The sequence below is a fragment of the Pinus tabuliformis genome, chromosome 7 (assembly GCF_031772625.1).
Source record: "Pinus tabuliformis cultivar Carrire ecotype Pingquan chromosome 7, CPIR1, whole genome shotgun sequence".
NCBI classification, from domain to species: domain Eukaryota; kingdom Viridiplantae; phylum Streptophyta; class Pinopsida; order Pinales; family Pinaceae; genus Pinus; species Pinus tabuliformis.
Genome location: NC_142293.1, coordinates 1,645,945,077 through 1,645,962,617, shown reverse-complemented (window position 1 = coordinate 1,645,962,617; position 17,541 = coordinate 1,645,945,077). Strand labels below are relative to the sequence as shown.

At 36.9% G+C, this 17,541-nt stretch overlaps 1 protein-coding gene across 1 annotated transcript; it reads right to left on the bottom strand.

The window, feature by feature from the left end:
* Nucleotides 1–560: 560 nt before the first annotated feature.
* On the bottom strand, nucleotides 561–4,687 carry LOC149254699 (protein NRT1/ PTR FAMILY 5.6-like). The gene is made up of 4 exons (XM_089454815.1): nucleotides 4,391–4,687; nucleotides 3,651–3,868; nucleotides 2,597–3,108; nucleotides 561–1,464 (listed from the first exon to the last, which is right to left on the bottom strand). The coding sequence occupies exons 1-4, from the start codon at nucleotides 4,563–4,565 to the stop codon at nucleotides 561–563; spliced, it is 1,809 nt and encodes a 602-aa protein (XP_089310941.1). The 5' UTR covers nucleotides 4,566–4,687.
* Between the last annotated feature and the right edge of the window lie 12,854 nt (nucleotides 4,688–17,541).

The window sequence follows — 17,541 nt, the reverse complement described above, 5'->3', positions numbered from 1 at the left end:
CAATAATTCAATTTTAAGGTCAGAGTTAAGTGAGATATTAAATTAATTTTCTTAATTTGTGAGATAAAATTATAAAAGTGTAATTTGATTATTAAAATGTAAAAAAAATATTATATTTTATTTTATTTTCTTATTTTGTAATTTTGAATAAAAAATAAAAATATTAAATATTAAATTATATTTAAATTATACATAAATATTATATATAATAATAAATATATAGAATACTTGTTCTTTTATTTAAAAGTTGTAATTTTTTATTAGAAAATATGTATTTTTTTACGATTAATTATAATGATTGGTTTGAAACGTGTCGACAAATGAATTTTTATGTGATTTTGCCAAAATTAATGGTACAAACATATTTCTTAACTATTAAAATTAAACATAAATATTATGTGCAATAATAATCAATGTCAAATTCATAGTGACATTTTTATTTGGGGCATTCATACTCAAACCTTGTGGCTAAACTTATTGGATTGGGGATTCCTAAAATAGTTGAGGTCAATTTTTTTTACTAGGTTTGATTTCAAAATCAATATTTGAATTAAAAATAGCTAAACCCTATTACACTCTTGAACCGCTTCGGAGGAATCTGCGATATCAGATGTAGTTTGCTGGACATTTTTGTAGGTGTACATCCGTGCCACATAAACATAGCCGAATAAATTGATAACACTAAGAATTGCCAGAAGCCAATAAAAATAACCTAATTTAGCTCTGTTTAAATTGTTGGCCAGCCATCCTCCCTGTCCGTTTCGTTTGCTTAACCCCTGAACAATGGTGACGAGAAAACCGCCCATAAAACTGGAGACACCCAGAACACTGAGATAGAAAGCGATACCCAAGCTTCTCATGCTATCAGGCATTTGATCATAGAAATATTCCTGCAGTCCCACTATAGCAAACACCTCTGCTATTCCCATCAAAAGAAACTGAGGAAGAAGCCAGAAAACACTGAGAGGGATTGTAGTTTTAGGGCTGTCAAGTAAGCCATGAGTTTTTGCTACATGGATTCTCATGTTTTCCATTAGAGCTGCAGTGACCATGGACAGAACAGAAAAGAGGATTCCAATCCCAATCCTCTGAAGAACAGTTATTCCTCGCTCGTTGCCTGTTATTCTTCTGGCCAATGTCATAAGATAACGGTCATATACAATCACGAAAATAAATGAACCAACGGTTTGAAAGGCCAGAAGAGAAGCTGGCGGGATTTGGAAATGGGGACCCATACTTCTATTCATGGTGCTGCCTTGCTTTACAAAGAGCGAATTGCTCTGCAATGCTGTCATTCCAAAGATTAAGCATAAGAACCAGATGGGCACCATCCTTAATATAATCTTGGTTTCTTCTACTTGAGTTACTGGGCAAACAATCCATGGATTTGGTTTCTTGCTTTGATGTTCATCAGTAATCCATCCTGAAGGGCCTGGCACCATTATGGCTGCTTTGTCCAGAAACCTAATCCGTTGCCAACCAAAAAGAGATATCAGAATAATATGATTGCAGCCTGTTGACAGAATGATCTGGCTTTCTCTGGCCACAAAAATGAATTTATCTAGCATTGAATTTGTGTGAAAACAAAGAGATTAAATAAAAGAGATTAGTTCCTCTTAGATTGTTATCTGAGTCTTTGAAAGTTCCTTATGGTTGTCAATCTGTTTTTTCTTTTGGAGAAATAATGTGTTTTGATTGAAATTACTCATGTTTGGGGGTGTAAGTTTCACTCATTGTTGTCTCTCTAACGATGAGTAGAGCATCCACTCAAAATTGAGGTCATTTCAATCCAGATCATTGTTGTCTCTCTAATAATGAATAGAGCATCCACTCAAAATTGAGGTCATTTCAATCCAGATACATAGTTTCTTGAGAAGAAAAAAACAGATTAAGAACATGAATTCTCACTGTGAAAATATGCACACTCTTCTTTATTATTATTTATCTATCAATTTTCAATTTTCTTTAATAATATGTTACAGAGAAAAATAAACTAGGATGTTATAAGGAGGGGATCAATTCCAATCTCAAAAATCAAAATTATCTCTATCTTAAATAATATAAAAAAGAAAATGTTCAAATAATATAAAAAAGAAAATGAACATTGTGAAATTAAAAAACAAATTCTCATGAGCTTTATAGTGTAACTGAACATTGGTCAATTCCCAAGATACCATAGGATGAAATAATGTTACTATAAGTCACTAAGAAGATTGAAGATGAAAACTTACAGTTTCTCTTAGATTATCTATTTTATATTTTCAAAATACTTGTCACACTATCAATTTTCATAACTTTTCAAGTAAGAGGAATTATGGTAATTTTGAAATACTTCTAGAACATAGAAATAAAAAGCTAAAAATTTCCAAATAATTTTATGTTTTTTTAAAGACTGATAGACCATATCATCAACTTCATAAAAACAAAAATTGCCTATAATGCTTACGAAGAACCCAATTCAGAATGCCTAGTTTATGAATTTTAAGTAGAAATGTAGTGTAACAGATCGTTTCTGTACATTGAAAAAAAAACAAAGCAATTTACAGGGTACTTTCACTTAAAACATTCAATAAATAAATAAATAAATATGACTTACTGAAAATTGTCTGTATGCAACAGCAACCTCTGTCCGGATTTTATTAACTGAGCATCCTTCTCGTAAAGCAAGCTCGTATCTGAAGGCATGCTGATATTTCTTTTTCTTACAGCAGCAACTACAACTTGAGCCACACCAGTGACTGGGCTGCCTCCAGGAAGCCTGTTTCTATAGAATGGAGTCCCACAGAGAAATATAAGAGTGGAAATAGCCATGGCCACTGTAACTATCCCGAATCCAAATCCCCAACTTATGTTCTCCTGGACGTACGCAATAACTGTAACTGCTAAGAACATTCCAGCACAGAGGCAGCAAAACCAGTGATTAAAGAAAGAATTCTTCTGAAGCATTTCACTTTTGTCTTCCTCGTCAAACTGGTCTACACCAAAAGGCTCCAGAGAAGGTTTGTGGCCACCCACCCCAAAGGATATCAAATACAAAGCCAAGAAATAAACAACATCATTTTTCTTCAAGGCTGGGAGAGACACTGACAGCGTCAGCAATAGTAATCCCTGAAATCAACATTTAATCACAGTCAAAGAGATTGAAGTATAAATGATAGGAATTTTGAATTTAATCACAGTCAAAGAGATTGAAGTATAAATGATAGGAATTTTGAATTTATGTCTATGGTAGATTTTGGGAATATTTCTGAATTTGACAATCAGGAGAGGATTAGGATCAATTGTTCGGTCTCTTCTTTGACTTTTCCCATGATAGTTAGATTTTGAGATATTCTCTGCATCCCTAAGCAATCAATATAAAGATATAAAAAGATTGCATAAAGCCGTGTAAAATTTTTAATGTAGATTTGGAAATATTTAGATAACTAATTCTAGTTTTTGGAGTTTTGGTGTTTGGAATAGATTTGTAAGTAATCTCATTAGTGTTCAAATCTCTAGAAACCATAATATAAGAAGTTACAAACAACATGAAAACAAGTCTCATCACCAATTCCAACTCCAACTTCTAAAATTTTAAAAAATAAATCTGCAAATAATCTAACATATTTAAAATATTAAAGATGATCTAATTTTCAAACTTGTAAACTCACCAAGACATAAGCGGTTGAGGAAATGAGGACCATCTTGTAACGTCCAAAGTAAACATCTGCCATAAACCCCCCTATAAGAGGCATAACGCATGTGGTGCCTACCCAGTAGTTCACATTTTTTACAGCAGTTGCAACCCCTTCGTCCAACACAGTGGTTAGATAGATGATCATGTTTAATGCAATCGCAACGTAAGCGAGAGCCTCGCTGAATACAAACACTGTTCACAATTCATGCACAAATGTGTGATTAGTTCTTATGAAATCTCTTTGAAAGGCCTGGATTCTGAACACACAGCATGATAATAAAATTACAATTCCTTAAGTGTTTTTTATGAGAGATGGAGTGATCATCCAAAACTTTCTATAAATTTATACCATTTTTATTTAGAGTATGATAATATAAAGAATATAGTTATTAAGTTTTTGATAATAGGTAGAGGGATTGTTCAAATTATTCAGATTGTAGATTTAGAGAATATTTTGGAGTCTCAGGAAGAGCAGAACCTATTCAGATTGTAGATTTAGATAATATTTTGGAATCTTATAGAAAACAGTTGAATCAATTGACTTCCTTTATTTAATTCCAAAATATTCCAAAAATATACAATAAAAAAACACAAAAAAACTAGTAATCACTCCACAACATTAAATTGTCTTTACATTTCATATAAAAAAAATAATATTAAACTAAAAAATACTTTGCCAAATCCAAAAATAATATTAAGCCAAAGGATACTTACCAAGAATGAAAATAGAAGCCTTCCCACTACCAGATTTTGACCTGAGAACGGGCCTTCCTCTGACATCTACTGACCCATTACTAACCCAATCTAATTGCTCATCTTTTCTTCCTATCTCTGGTTGCAAGGGTGTCTTCCAAAACTCCACCCATTCCTTGAAAGGTTGGAATTTCATAACTATCCCTCACACCACCAAGTTTTCAGACTGTTCTAATGAACAAACTAGCTGGCCTTCCATGTATGGAAGTGGTGATACTCGTTCATATATATAGAAACTTGGACTTAAAACAGATCTATGTGAGAATCCTCTCCCACAGCCAAAGCCATAGGGTTAGATGATGACAATATATAATTGTATCTTGTGGTAGTTACACGTTGAACCTAATTATAATACTTGCAATTGGCCATCCTACAGATTTTTTTTTGCAAAAGAGGTCCATCCTAATGAATTTGAGATATGGTTGGTGACTACTGCTACCTAATTCAGAGGATAGATTCGTAGGTAAATCATTAATTTTATATGCTTGGTTGATTGATATTTCTGTCAAACTAGCAAAATATGCTCGTAGGATTTAGTGTCCACCTACTCTATTAATTTATGGCTGATAAATGCTTTATTATTATGGTTGATGGATGCTTAATTTATGGTTTATTTGGTTTATGTATTTGCATGTTATCATATGCTCGTAGTTCAGTGTATAACTAAATTTAATCAAGAAGTTGTTGGAGTCTATTTGTCATGTTCTGTTCTTATATTATTTTCTGGTTATAGAATAAGGATAGGAATCTTTGACTTGGTTCATATTGCTTGTTTATATGAAGTGAATATCAAGAAAAGGCATATAATGAAATGCAGGGGTCGTGGCCGAAATGTTAATATATTATTTATTTATAATAAAATATGGATAATTGTGTTAAGATTTGAAATTTTGAAATTTTTATTTTATATTTATTAAATTTAATATTTTATTAATTTTAAATTTAAAAAATCAATGAATATAAAATACTATTGAAATAAAAGGATAATATTTTATTATTTATAAATAAAAATTATAATTATAAAATTAAAATAATTTAATAATAAATATAAATTGATTTAGCTAAATTTTATTTTGGAAATGAGATCATGTTATTTCTATATATATATATATGAATGAGGGCTTGTGATGATTAATAATAATAATAATTTGGATATTTTTAATGGAAACCTTAATGCCTTTAGTGTTTGCCTTGTTTTTGGAAAAATTTCACCTTGAGGACTCTTCCTTTTGTCTGAAACCTTGTCATTTTGGTGTTATTCCTACCAATATAGTAAACTAGAAAGAAATTCTTTTGCAACAAGGTTCTTCCCACATCTGAGTTGATGACATTGATCCTAATCTATCTAGCTTTTTGGTCTTCATGAGGCCAATCTCAGGAAAGCACCTTTAGTTTGCAAGTGAAAGTCGTTGACATGTCCTCATTTAGGTTTCTATACGTATAGCCAGAATTCAAGATCAGATAGGAATCTCCTTTGTCTTTATGTGGCTCCTACATAGAGGTACTCTTAGGAAGCACCTTTAGTTTGCAGGTGAAAGGCATTGATTTGGTCTCTACACTTACAACCAGAATTCAAGATCAGATAGGAATCTCCTTTGTCTTTATGTGGCTCCTACATAGAGGTAGAGAGCTTCAGTGACTAAACTCGCTCAAAGATCACGACATAGAAAAGGACGATTTAATATTCCTAGTTTCAACACTAAATGATGAAGCCAAAGGCAGGGATGTGCCCTCTTCATTTCAGTCTCAATCCTTCAAGGATTCCCTAAAGCCAAGGCTCTAACAAGCGACTCCTAAAGATCTCTCAGGGCCAATCTTCATTATGGAACATACATAAAAGTTTCCAACTATTGAATTGGATTATCCCCGATCCGTCATTTCTTGCATACGATATGAGCATCATGCCATCATCAATTATTTTAATGGGTTTTTGCCATTGTCATCCGCTCTTCTAGAATGGGTGAATTAGACTCGGTCCCTGAATACATAATTTTTTTGTTCAAAAGGTTTATTTGTGGTATTGTCCAAAAATATAGAGGATCATAAAAGGGATTTTGATCAAGGACCTTGGTTTTGGGGACAAGTTAGGCTTTCCTTTCAGTCGTGGTCTCCCAAATTTAACCCTATATTCATAACAACTATGGCCACTCTTGTTTGGGTAAGATTCCACGAATATTCTCTAATATGCCCATCCACCTGTTAAACTTGAATATCTTAGCTAAGGTAGGTAACACACTCAACCATTTTATTAAGATAAACACAAACAGGCTTGAGGGGGGTAATATAACATTTTCCCACATGTGTTAAAATAGATCTGAGTAAAGGGCTACCTGACCAAATCCTCATCAATTGGAATGACAAATTTTATTTGCTACTAGTGGACTACAAAAACACAACTTTTTGTTGCAAGATATATCAACAACTAGGTCATCTCCAAAATTCATTCCCTTCTTCCCAAGGGCTTTCTCCCCTCCTGGAGGCTAAGAAAAATAATCAAGGATGGCAAGATCCAAGAGATCCAAAGGATCTAAAAATTCTTTAGTTCACAAGCAAGGAAACATGTAGCAACAAAAAGCTTCCACAACCAAGTCAAGTCCTTCAGCCTTAGCTTAGTCACACACAACGTTATATCATCCCCTAGATGCTAGGGGTCAACCCTTGAATGGTTATTAAAGAGATATAACAATGATCATGGCTTCATCAACAACCGACACAAACATTTTCACGAATTAGATCACTCATATAGTGATAAAGAAGTAGCCAATATTACACACCCTTCGAAAATTGAATTCCTCAAGGAAATATGGCCATTGTCACCCCATCATTTGTTCCTGACAACTCCTCAAAATGGATCTATGTTTGTAAAAAATAAAAGGGAGAAAGGACATTTCGAAAACCCCTTGATTATTCTTGGCCTCAAAGACCAGGACCGTAGTAAATGTATTAGCATTGTCAATCTTAGGTCATCTTATCTTTTTCTTTTGCTTTTGGATTTGGTTGGATTCCCTAAGGACTAACCATTCCAAATTTCTCAATTTTCATGTAATCGTAAGGTATCTTGTCTTTTGATTTTGGATTTGATTGGAATTCCTCTAGGATCGACCAATTCAAGATTCTTAGTTTTCACGTAATCTATTGATAAGAAGGCAATAAAATTTATAATTCACAAAAATAAAAGTTAAAAGGATTTATTTCATAAAATTTTAACTAATACATTATACAATGTCGTTTTAGACATTTTAATAGAGTAACGAAATGCATTCTTAAACTTTATGAAATCATCAATCATGGGCTCGAGTCATACCACTTAGCCACAAAGGAGTTTAGATGTTCTATCAGTGAGTCTCCATCCTTCATCCTCGTGTAATATAGTTTTTTCATAGGACAAATTTTTTCACCAAGGACTTAGGCTGATACAAAGCCCCTATCCTATTCCACAAAGCATTTCTTGAAGCTTCCACTGAAACATTCAGTAATACTAAATCTAAGAAACACAATTGTATTGTGCTCTTGCCTTTCTATCCAACTTGGTCTAATCTTTTGTCGACATCCCTATCGGTGCAGAACCCAGATCCACAATGGTCCATTGGTCTTTTTCCACCTAAAAATCTTCTGTCTTGAGATTCCATAAGTCAAAACTCTACCCACTGGAATTATAGGTCTCTATATTTGAATTTTTTTCCATTTCCTTTCACCAAAAGAATTTCTTCAATGAATCTCCCACTATAGCAAGGTCTACCATAGGCTCAAGCCAAACAACTTAGCCACAAAGGTGTCCCTTGTAGCCAAAATTTCTATGATACCAAATGTAGGTTTTAACCATATAGATTTAATTGTTGTAAACTTATTCTTAATCAAATAGAAAAAAAAGTAATGCCAAACACACACATTAACACAAATATTTTATCTTGGAAGACCCACAAGATTTTCAATATATTCTTCAACAAAATATTAAAATAAAATATATATCTTGTGGCATTAATAAACCACCAATCCATTTACCATGGATTAAAATACAACCATTGTTCCTTAATCAAAACTACAAAACCATGGGCAAAACCACCATGTGCCACAAAACCATTGAAGGAAAAATGCGTGTGCCAATAAATATGAAAAAAGGATGCAAAGAATTGCCCAAAATTATTTTTTGGGGTGTTTCTCCCACTCCCTTGGGCAAAGGGGCTTTGGCCCTCCTATGAACTTCCTAAAAAGGGGGAGCTTCTACCCCCCGTTTTTCCCAACACTATGTACAATGCATGAGAATAGTCATCAAAAGAATATAACACATACCCAACATTGGTAAGGGATGGTATAGACCTTACTTCCTACTATTGGGCTTCCCAGTGCCACATATACATCTTCTAATGTATTATGTTTGTCTTCTTGCATTATGGACCAATACACATGCCTTTGTAAGTTGGAATTTGTCTTCCCAACACAAAAATTCCATGCAACCTTGGGGTGTCAGCCTCTTTGATAAGCTACAATTACTCACCTTTCGGAACACAAAGCTTGTCCAAATTATAGAGTAATCCATTATGGAGATGGTATTCAACTTTGCTATCACCATATTGTACATGACTTTAGTCCTAGAGTTGCCAAAACATCTTCTTAAAGTCCTCATTTATATACCTATTTTTATTCATCATGGGTGAAAGGCTTTATGTGCATTAGATTTCCCAAAGTTGTAATTTGTGATGTGAAGGGCCTTAAAGGCATGTCTTCCAAACTATTAGTGCTACCCTTCTTCTACTTGATGACTATGAAACTACTATAACAATCCCATCCACTTGTAGTGTTTTGTTTGCTATAGCTAACTATATTCATACAAATATTGTTGTTGCTAGTGATCTGAGTGGGGATGATAGTCTCCTTTCCCATCAGATAGTGTTTCCATTGTTTGTCATCATGTACCAAAGCATATATCTCCTTGTCATAGGCATGGTAGTTTATAATTTCCTCATGGAATACTTCATAATGATAGCATACATTCCTTCCTTTTCGCATCAAGACCACTATCATTACATATCCATTTGCATCCCTCTCCACTTCAAAGGGCTTTTACAAGTTTGGTAACACAAGAATTGGTGCTTGATTGATTTTTATTTTCAGCTCATGAAAGGTCTTCTACTAATTCTTCTCCCAATGCAAACTCTTTTCAATCACTATTATGTTATGGAGAGGTGTAACTACTATTGAAAATGAAGTTATGAACTTTTTTGGGTATTCTGTTTCCCCAATAAACTCCTAAATTTAGAGACATCTCTATGAACCAAGCACCTCATGATGACCTCCATCATCATGTGACCTATCTTAACCTTTTCTCCATGATCGAAATCTAGATTAGGGGCAAAAATTAGCTCAAAAATTAAAGTGCTCGGAATTGTGTGAAACCTGAACAACCGCGTCTGTCTTGTCAAAACGATCCCAATGCAATGTGTTTCACTTAGAACGGAGTTCGTATGAGGACATTAGAGCCCATTGACCATTTCATCAAGTAGGCAAAATTTTGAAAAAAAAAAATTGATTGGGCATTCATACAGCCCAGTCAACAAGGAGAATATTCCATAGAATATTCTTTATAATATTCCTTGGAATATTCCTGTATAAGTGGATGAGTCATATGTTGACATGTGGCAGTGCATCATTGGGAAGTAGTGGTTGAGTTGGTCCAATCATAAGGTGACACGTAGCAAGCCTGGAGGTCGCCACGTGCCCCTATAGTGGTATATCAAAATATATTATGGAGGCATCATGGTTCGACCCTGTGACCTCCCCTCCATAGACCAAATCCTTCCACCATCTCTGCTACATTAGTTCTTAACCATTATAGTGCCACACATCTATTTAACGTGTGTTGGGTTCAAGGTTGGCAGTTAGGGAGGGCCAACCCGTAGGCCAAGCCCAAAACAATTGTGGTCCATTTGCAAAGTTTGAAGAGTCAACTTAGGGGTTTTTGGATACTTTAAGTCCATTGAAGTAGGTTTCAGGAGCTGTAGAACATTGTAAAATGTACTTTTTTCCATTTTGAGCAAATACAGAGGCCCAAGCCATGGAAGCTGAGCCAAGGAGATGTAGCCCAGGAGGGGTGAAATCCTTTATCAAAACACTGTGTTAAGTGTTTTCTTGATGTTTTATTGTTCATTTTCTTACTGTTGTTCAGTACTTTACTTTCATGTTATCCTACTCATGATTTCACATAAAAACTTAACATAAAATTTACCTGTTGATCTATTTTTGTATGATTAGTTTTATTGTGCTAATAACGATTAAATATTATAAATATGTGCATTCTTATTGCTTCTTATGTTGAGGTTTCATTAGCTATCTGTGCATACAATCAGGTAAAATTCCTTAAGTTTAATAAGTCATGCATGAGCAAAATAGCTTCAGAAACAAATATTGAACAACAAACATGTACAGTGCAGCAAACCATCAAAGAGACACATTAACACAGTGTTTTGATGAAAAATTTCACCCCTCCTGGGCTACATCTCCTTGGTCCAACTTCCATGGCTTAGGCCTCTGTATTAGCTCAATGTAGAAAAAAATATGTTTACAAATCTCTATGACCCCTGATACCTACACCAATGTGTTCATAATGTCCAAATTAGCCAAAAATGACTATTAGATCTCTGAAAACTGACTCTGGCTTATCTGGTCATGACCTCCTTCCGTCATGGCCCTAGGCTTCCCTGAACTTTCCTGTGGAAAAATCACCTATAGAAGTCTTCTATTGCCTCTGAAACATGTACCAATGTATTCAAAATTTCCAAATTAGCCAAGAACACCTCCTTCTGAGCTCAATTTGGTCGAAAATTGTACAAGATATGCTTCATTCAATTTTTTCTTAGGGAACCCCAGTAAAACTGGAGAAGACTCGAGTTAGCACCACCAAAATTGACAGTCCCGCCAAATTTGGCACTCCTCCGAAACTGCCACCAACCTTAACAATGGATTAATTAATGCTAAGCCCAAATTAGTGGCGCTAATCGCGCTTAACTATTTGGCGTTGGCCCAAGGTTTCAGAGCATGGTTGTATGGAGAGGGGGTTGGCTCCCTCCTTTCCCGTCATCGACATTAAATATAATAACGTGGCCCAGGTTTGACAAACCCGCCGCTTTGGTCCATTGGTAAAGTATTGGAGTTGGGAGTGGGAGGTCACTGGTTCGACCTGCGCTCCGCCCATCCCTTAACACATTTTATCACCAAAAAATATATGCAAAACCTTTGGGAAATAAAGTTCGAACTTGACCATATGTATGTGGATTTTGAATATAGTTTGGAATATTTAATATCTAATATATATATATATATATATATATATATATATATATATATATATATATAGATATATATATATATATATATATATATATATATATATATATATATATATATATATATATATATATATATATATATATAATTTCCACATAATATTCACCATGAACCATAATTCCACCTTGGAGGACATTGGGAAATTCCACCTTCACACAACCAAACTAGTGAATCCTGAAATGGCACCTGTCACAACTTCATTGGGAAAAAACTGAAGAAAATTCTCATCATGCTGACTGTACTACCATGTCATCATTCTGTCTTGTTCTACAATTTTTTTAGTTGTTTAGGAAAACGAACAGCAAGCATTTTCTCCCTCATCTAGACTTGGTTTTCAGTGAAACAAATTACATTGCGATTGTCTTGACGAGACAGATGCAGTGATATAGGTCTCGAGCCAATCTGAGAACTTTGATTTTTGAGCTAAATACTGAGCACCTGATCACCTGTTTCCAATCACAAACAACATAAGAGAACCATGCACATGAAGCAATTGACAAGTATATTTTTATAAATATGAAGTTGAAATTAGCACAGCAAAACTAACATTTAGCTATAGATCAAGTTGGTATTAGATCAAAGGTTTATTTGCTTGATTTCTTAAGATTTGTGCAAGGATAATTAACAGTTTCCAAGTTTATGTGATAGCAACTTCAATAAGTGATGTCTCTAATCTCTCTTCCTTAGCAAGATTCTTTGATGAAGAGATGTTGTAGGAGTTTTTCATCATGAGAGATATGGTGCAAGAGATGATTGAAGATAGGAAGGAGAACATTATACTTCAAGAGGAGTTGATGGCCATGAAGGAGGAGAAGCAAGAGCTTCTTGAAAAGATGCATGAGATGGAGATTTTACTCCATGATGCCAAGGACACCCTAGCCAAGTATGTGCATGAACATGAGGTATGAAATTCAATTTTATCTTCAATTTCCTCTCAAAATGAATGTTTTGGTGCTTTTGAAAGACACACTAGAGGAATAGGGTCCAAATTGTTGATGAAAATGGGCTATGAAGGTAAAGGGTTAGGCACACATGCACGAGGCGTAGTTGAGCCAATTGTTGTTGAGGAAAGGCATAGGTATTTGGTTCTTTGTTATGGACAACATGATGGAGAATGCTCCAAAACCAAGGAGTCACATGAAAGTGTTCCAAGAAGGAATTTCAATACATGTTCATACCCTCAAGCTGGTGAAGTTTGTGTTCATGAGGAATGCAAAAGTTTTATACCCACTTTGCAATAAGATGTTCATAATCATGCAACTAGTGGAAAGGGAAAACAAGAGGATATTGAAAGCTCTAAGGTCATTGAAACCATTGTTGGTATTCCAAAGAGAGCCACTACCTCATCAAATTCACCTCCTCAAAAAGGCGACAAAGGTGAATGTGAAAGATATAAATCTACCTTTAATCAAGTTTCTTTTGATTATGATAAACATGGTAAATCTTCACATAAGAATTGGAGAGAATTTACGTGTACTTTTTGTGATTTGAATAACCATAATGTTTCAAGATGTTGGAAGAAAATGGGCACATACAGAAAACTTTCAAAACAAAAGTGACAAAAAACCAGAGGTCCAATGGATAATGGAAACCATGTTGCAAAGAAAATGCAATTGCTTTTCACTCATTGCCGTAAGCAAGGTCATCTCATAAACAAATGTTGGACTTTGTATCCAACAACTCATCCACGGCATTTGAAGAAGGTGGAGAGAGACTTTGGCAAAGATGGAAAAGAGGATTCCATAATTGATGTGGGTCAAGATGATTCACAAGAGACATAGTTACCGATCAAACAGGAACTATTACCTCAAAACGGGTACTCTAGTCCAAAAACCCCCAAAAAACATGAAAAAACAACCAAAAATGAAAATTGTTTATGCCAGAACAATGTTTTTTTAGGGTAATTTTCAACATTTTTTTTAAATGGAAGTAAAAGACATTTTTGCTTTGAAAAATGGATGAAAAAACATCCTTAAAAAAAGTGTTTATTCTGGAATAAGAAAAAAAAATCAGGTTACAATTTTGACATTTTTTAGCAATGGAGTTAAAGAGAAAATATCCAGACTTTGAAAAACTGTAAAATTCCAACAATTCTTGAACATGATGTTAAAGATAAAATATCATGTCTTGAATCCTGATAATTCTAACTATTTCCATACATGTTAAAGATAAAATATCTTGATTCTAAAAAACCATGAAATTATAATTATATAGCATTAAAGATAAAATATCATGACTTAGAAAAACATTAAAATCTTGCCAAATTTTCAACCATGCAATTTAAACCAAAGTTATGACTACAAAAAAATCTCAAGTTTACAAAATATTTCAAGCATGACATTTTGGAAAAAATTTATGACAAAAAACTTTAAAAATGAACACCTAGGAGTAATTTATTCTTTAAATGCTAAATATATAGCGATTTTAAAATCTTAGCCTAAGACAACTCGATACATTACAACAAAAAATTAAAAATCAACCATCAAGTTAACATGCGGTGTAGGTGAACTCGACCCGTTGTAATGAAAACTTAAAGACCAACCATGAAATTGATACATTGTGGGGGCAGACTCGATTCATTATAACGAAAATTTTAAAATCAACTATCAAATTGCACATAATGGGTTCGAGTTGCTAGACAAGCATCGACATGGGCCATGTAGAAAAAAAAAAAAAAACAAAACAAAACAAAACAAAACAAACAAACAAATAAAACAAAAACAAAAACAAAAAACAAAACAAACAAATAAAACAAAAATAAAAATAAAAATTCAAATATTGAAAAAAAAAAAATTAAAAACACACACACAAATAATACAATGGTGGAACCCTAACCCTAGGGTTTGTTACAGGGACGTTTACCCATGGCGACTAGCGTTTTGGGCGTTTGGGTTATGGGAGCACTGACGGTCTGATCATCGACAGCGGTTTCGGGTTTCACGGAGCATTTTTTTACTCTGCGGTCCCCTCCTGGTTTCACTGGCGCACTGACCCCTCCTACCTTTCCGCCGGTCGGCCCCCCGATCGATTCCTGTTTTGGCTTTCTCTGCACCGACAGTCAGCATGGGAGATGAAGACTTGGTTGACTATGAGGCGGACCCCACGCCTCACCAAGACATCTGGGCTCATCCAAAGAGGCCTCATATGATCCCGCGGAGTGTTGCACTGGGCTACGAGACAGGTGCTTCGTCTCTGCAGCCGCACTTGTCGCATACAGGGAAGAACAAATCTCCAGTCTTCACCCTAGCGGACTCCTCGCCACTTGATTGCCCGCCCCTATCCCCTGCGACGGTTCAGTTATTGGGTTCATGCTTTCAGAACTCGCCTTCTCTCGACGCTCCGCTCCAGTTTCAAAATCGCCCTGCATTACCTCCGCCCCCTCCGCCTCCGCCTCCATCAAGCTCACAATCACCCTCTGTTTCCTTTATGCCGCAGGCCCAACAGCCCTCCCTCCGCCCCTCCGTATCCCTTCTCCCTGGCACTAGCAACTCGGTTCCTCGCTCTCCGATTCGCTCGGGCTGCTTCACTACCCCGCCGCTACCGGTTCGATCCGCTGGCTCCGCACAGCATAGCTCTACTGACCCTTGCCGTAAACTTCTAAAGGAGATTCCCTTTGGCAAGCGCTCAGAGAAGGTGACAAAAGGCAGATGCCTTCGAGCAATTGATTCGGATTTCAACATCAATTTTGGGCCTGAAGCACCGCTGCCGGACGTGATGGATGCTGCTCGCAAGGTCCTGGTCGGTAGGGTCCGTGGACGCACCTACACTGTGGAACGACTCAAGCTCTGGGTGGAGGAGATATGGGGCTCATTCTTTAAAGAACTTCCAGATATTATGGTTCTCACGAGGGGCTGGTTCGCCTTACATTTCCATCGACCCGAATATACCCAGTGGATCCTCTCTCAGTATTGGCACATTGAGCTAGCTCCAGTCATGCTCAAGCGGTGGGATCCCCTCTTCGACCCGGAACGAGAACAATTGGGGGCTGGACCCATTTGGGTTCGCCTACCTGGTCTGCCATGGCAATTTTGGACCCCGTATGCCTTTAAGAGAATTGGGGACACTCTAGGTACTTACCTGGAGCACGACAGATCTTATGAGAAAACGGGCATCAGGACAATGGCTCGAATACTAGTCCACTTGGATACCAGACCAGGGTTAGAGGAAAAAATCACCCTGCACCACAGCCATGTCTCTCGCAAACAGCTACTAGACTACGAAGGCGTTCCCTTCCGCTGTCGAAGATGCCATAAAATTGGCCATCTCTATAAGGATTGTCCACTGAATTCGGGGGTGACTTCTGAGGATACCAAAGGACCTCGTCAGCAGACCACTGTGGAACAAAATGCTGGAGATAACATACCAACGGAAGGCGAGCAGGCACAACAGGAGACTCCATCCAAGAAGACGGGTGATAGCGCTAAAAAGAACGCTCGAAGGAAGGCATCATCTACACCAGGACCGCCGCGTACTCGCTCCAAGACTGCTGAGGCTGCTCCTAAGCCGGCGGAGGCTGCACCTACTCATCCGGGTAATGCTTCCACTCCCATCTGTTCTCACTTTTTCTCTGATGATATGCAATCATTTGTGAACTCTTCTTTGCGGACCTCCCACTCAGAAATTGTCTCCCTCCCCTCCATCCTTTGCACCATTGCCCCACCTCCACCCACTTTCTCTACCACTCCTCCCTCTCACAACCTGGTATTGGGCTGTCCTGACTCCCCCTCCTCTCCGGTCGGATCCGGTTCTCATCACTATCATCTGAGGCCCCGAGCACGGTCTAGAATTCTGGGCCTGGGATCATCCCCTGGTCGTCATCGCAAGCAAAAGCGAGGCAGACCTTCTCATATCTCTTCAGCAAAGCTAAATGTTGTTGCGGATGTTGCCATGGGGCGACAGTTTACTATTGAACGGGCACTTAGAGCTATTGAGCCCCTGACCTGCGGTTCCCCATGATCTGGCTCTCCTACAACTGCAGGGGACTAGCCAACCCCAAAAAATGACTGGCTCTGAAAAGACTCTTGCATGAATCTAGATGTGATATCATTTTCCTTCAGGAAACACTCTGCACTTCCGAGGTGGCGGTGCGAAGTCTACAAGCTATGCTCCCTGGCTGGGTTTTACATGGATTGGATGCGTGTGGTCGATCTGGCGGACTGCTCATTGGAATAAACCCCAGAAAAAGCAGGCCACTCTCTGTTTGGGGGGGTAGTGGCTTCCTCGGTATGGACATAATCATGGGTGACCTGGGCATCCCAATCAGAATTATTAATATTTATGGGCCTAATCAGAATAGACTACCATTTTGGCAAAACTTCCTAAATGGCAACCATATCACTCAGAATACAGTGATAGGGGGCGACTTCAACTTCTCATTGGGGGTTGGAGAATCCTGGGGTCATCATGCACAGTGCGATCCTATTGCGGATCAAATGAACATGTTATTAGATGCACATCATCTAGTGGATATCCCCATGAACAAGAAGCTTCCCACTTGGCACAATCAGCGTACAGGAGAGGCTGCTCTGGGGCGGCGATTAGACAGATATATGATGCATGAGGAATTGATACAGTTGTTCCCCTTATACAGACAATGGGTCAGCACTGGGGGTCTATCAGATCACCACCCGATTCTACTTCAGATCAGTGACAAAAAATCAAAGCCGCGCTCCCCCTTTAAATTCTTTGCTGGATTTCTCCAAGAGCCGGAATACATCAAGCTGGTCACGGATTTCTGGGCATCACAACCCCCGCTGAGGGATCAGAGGAAA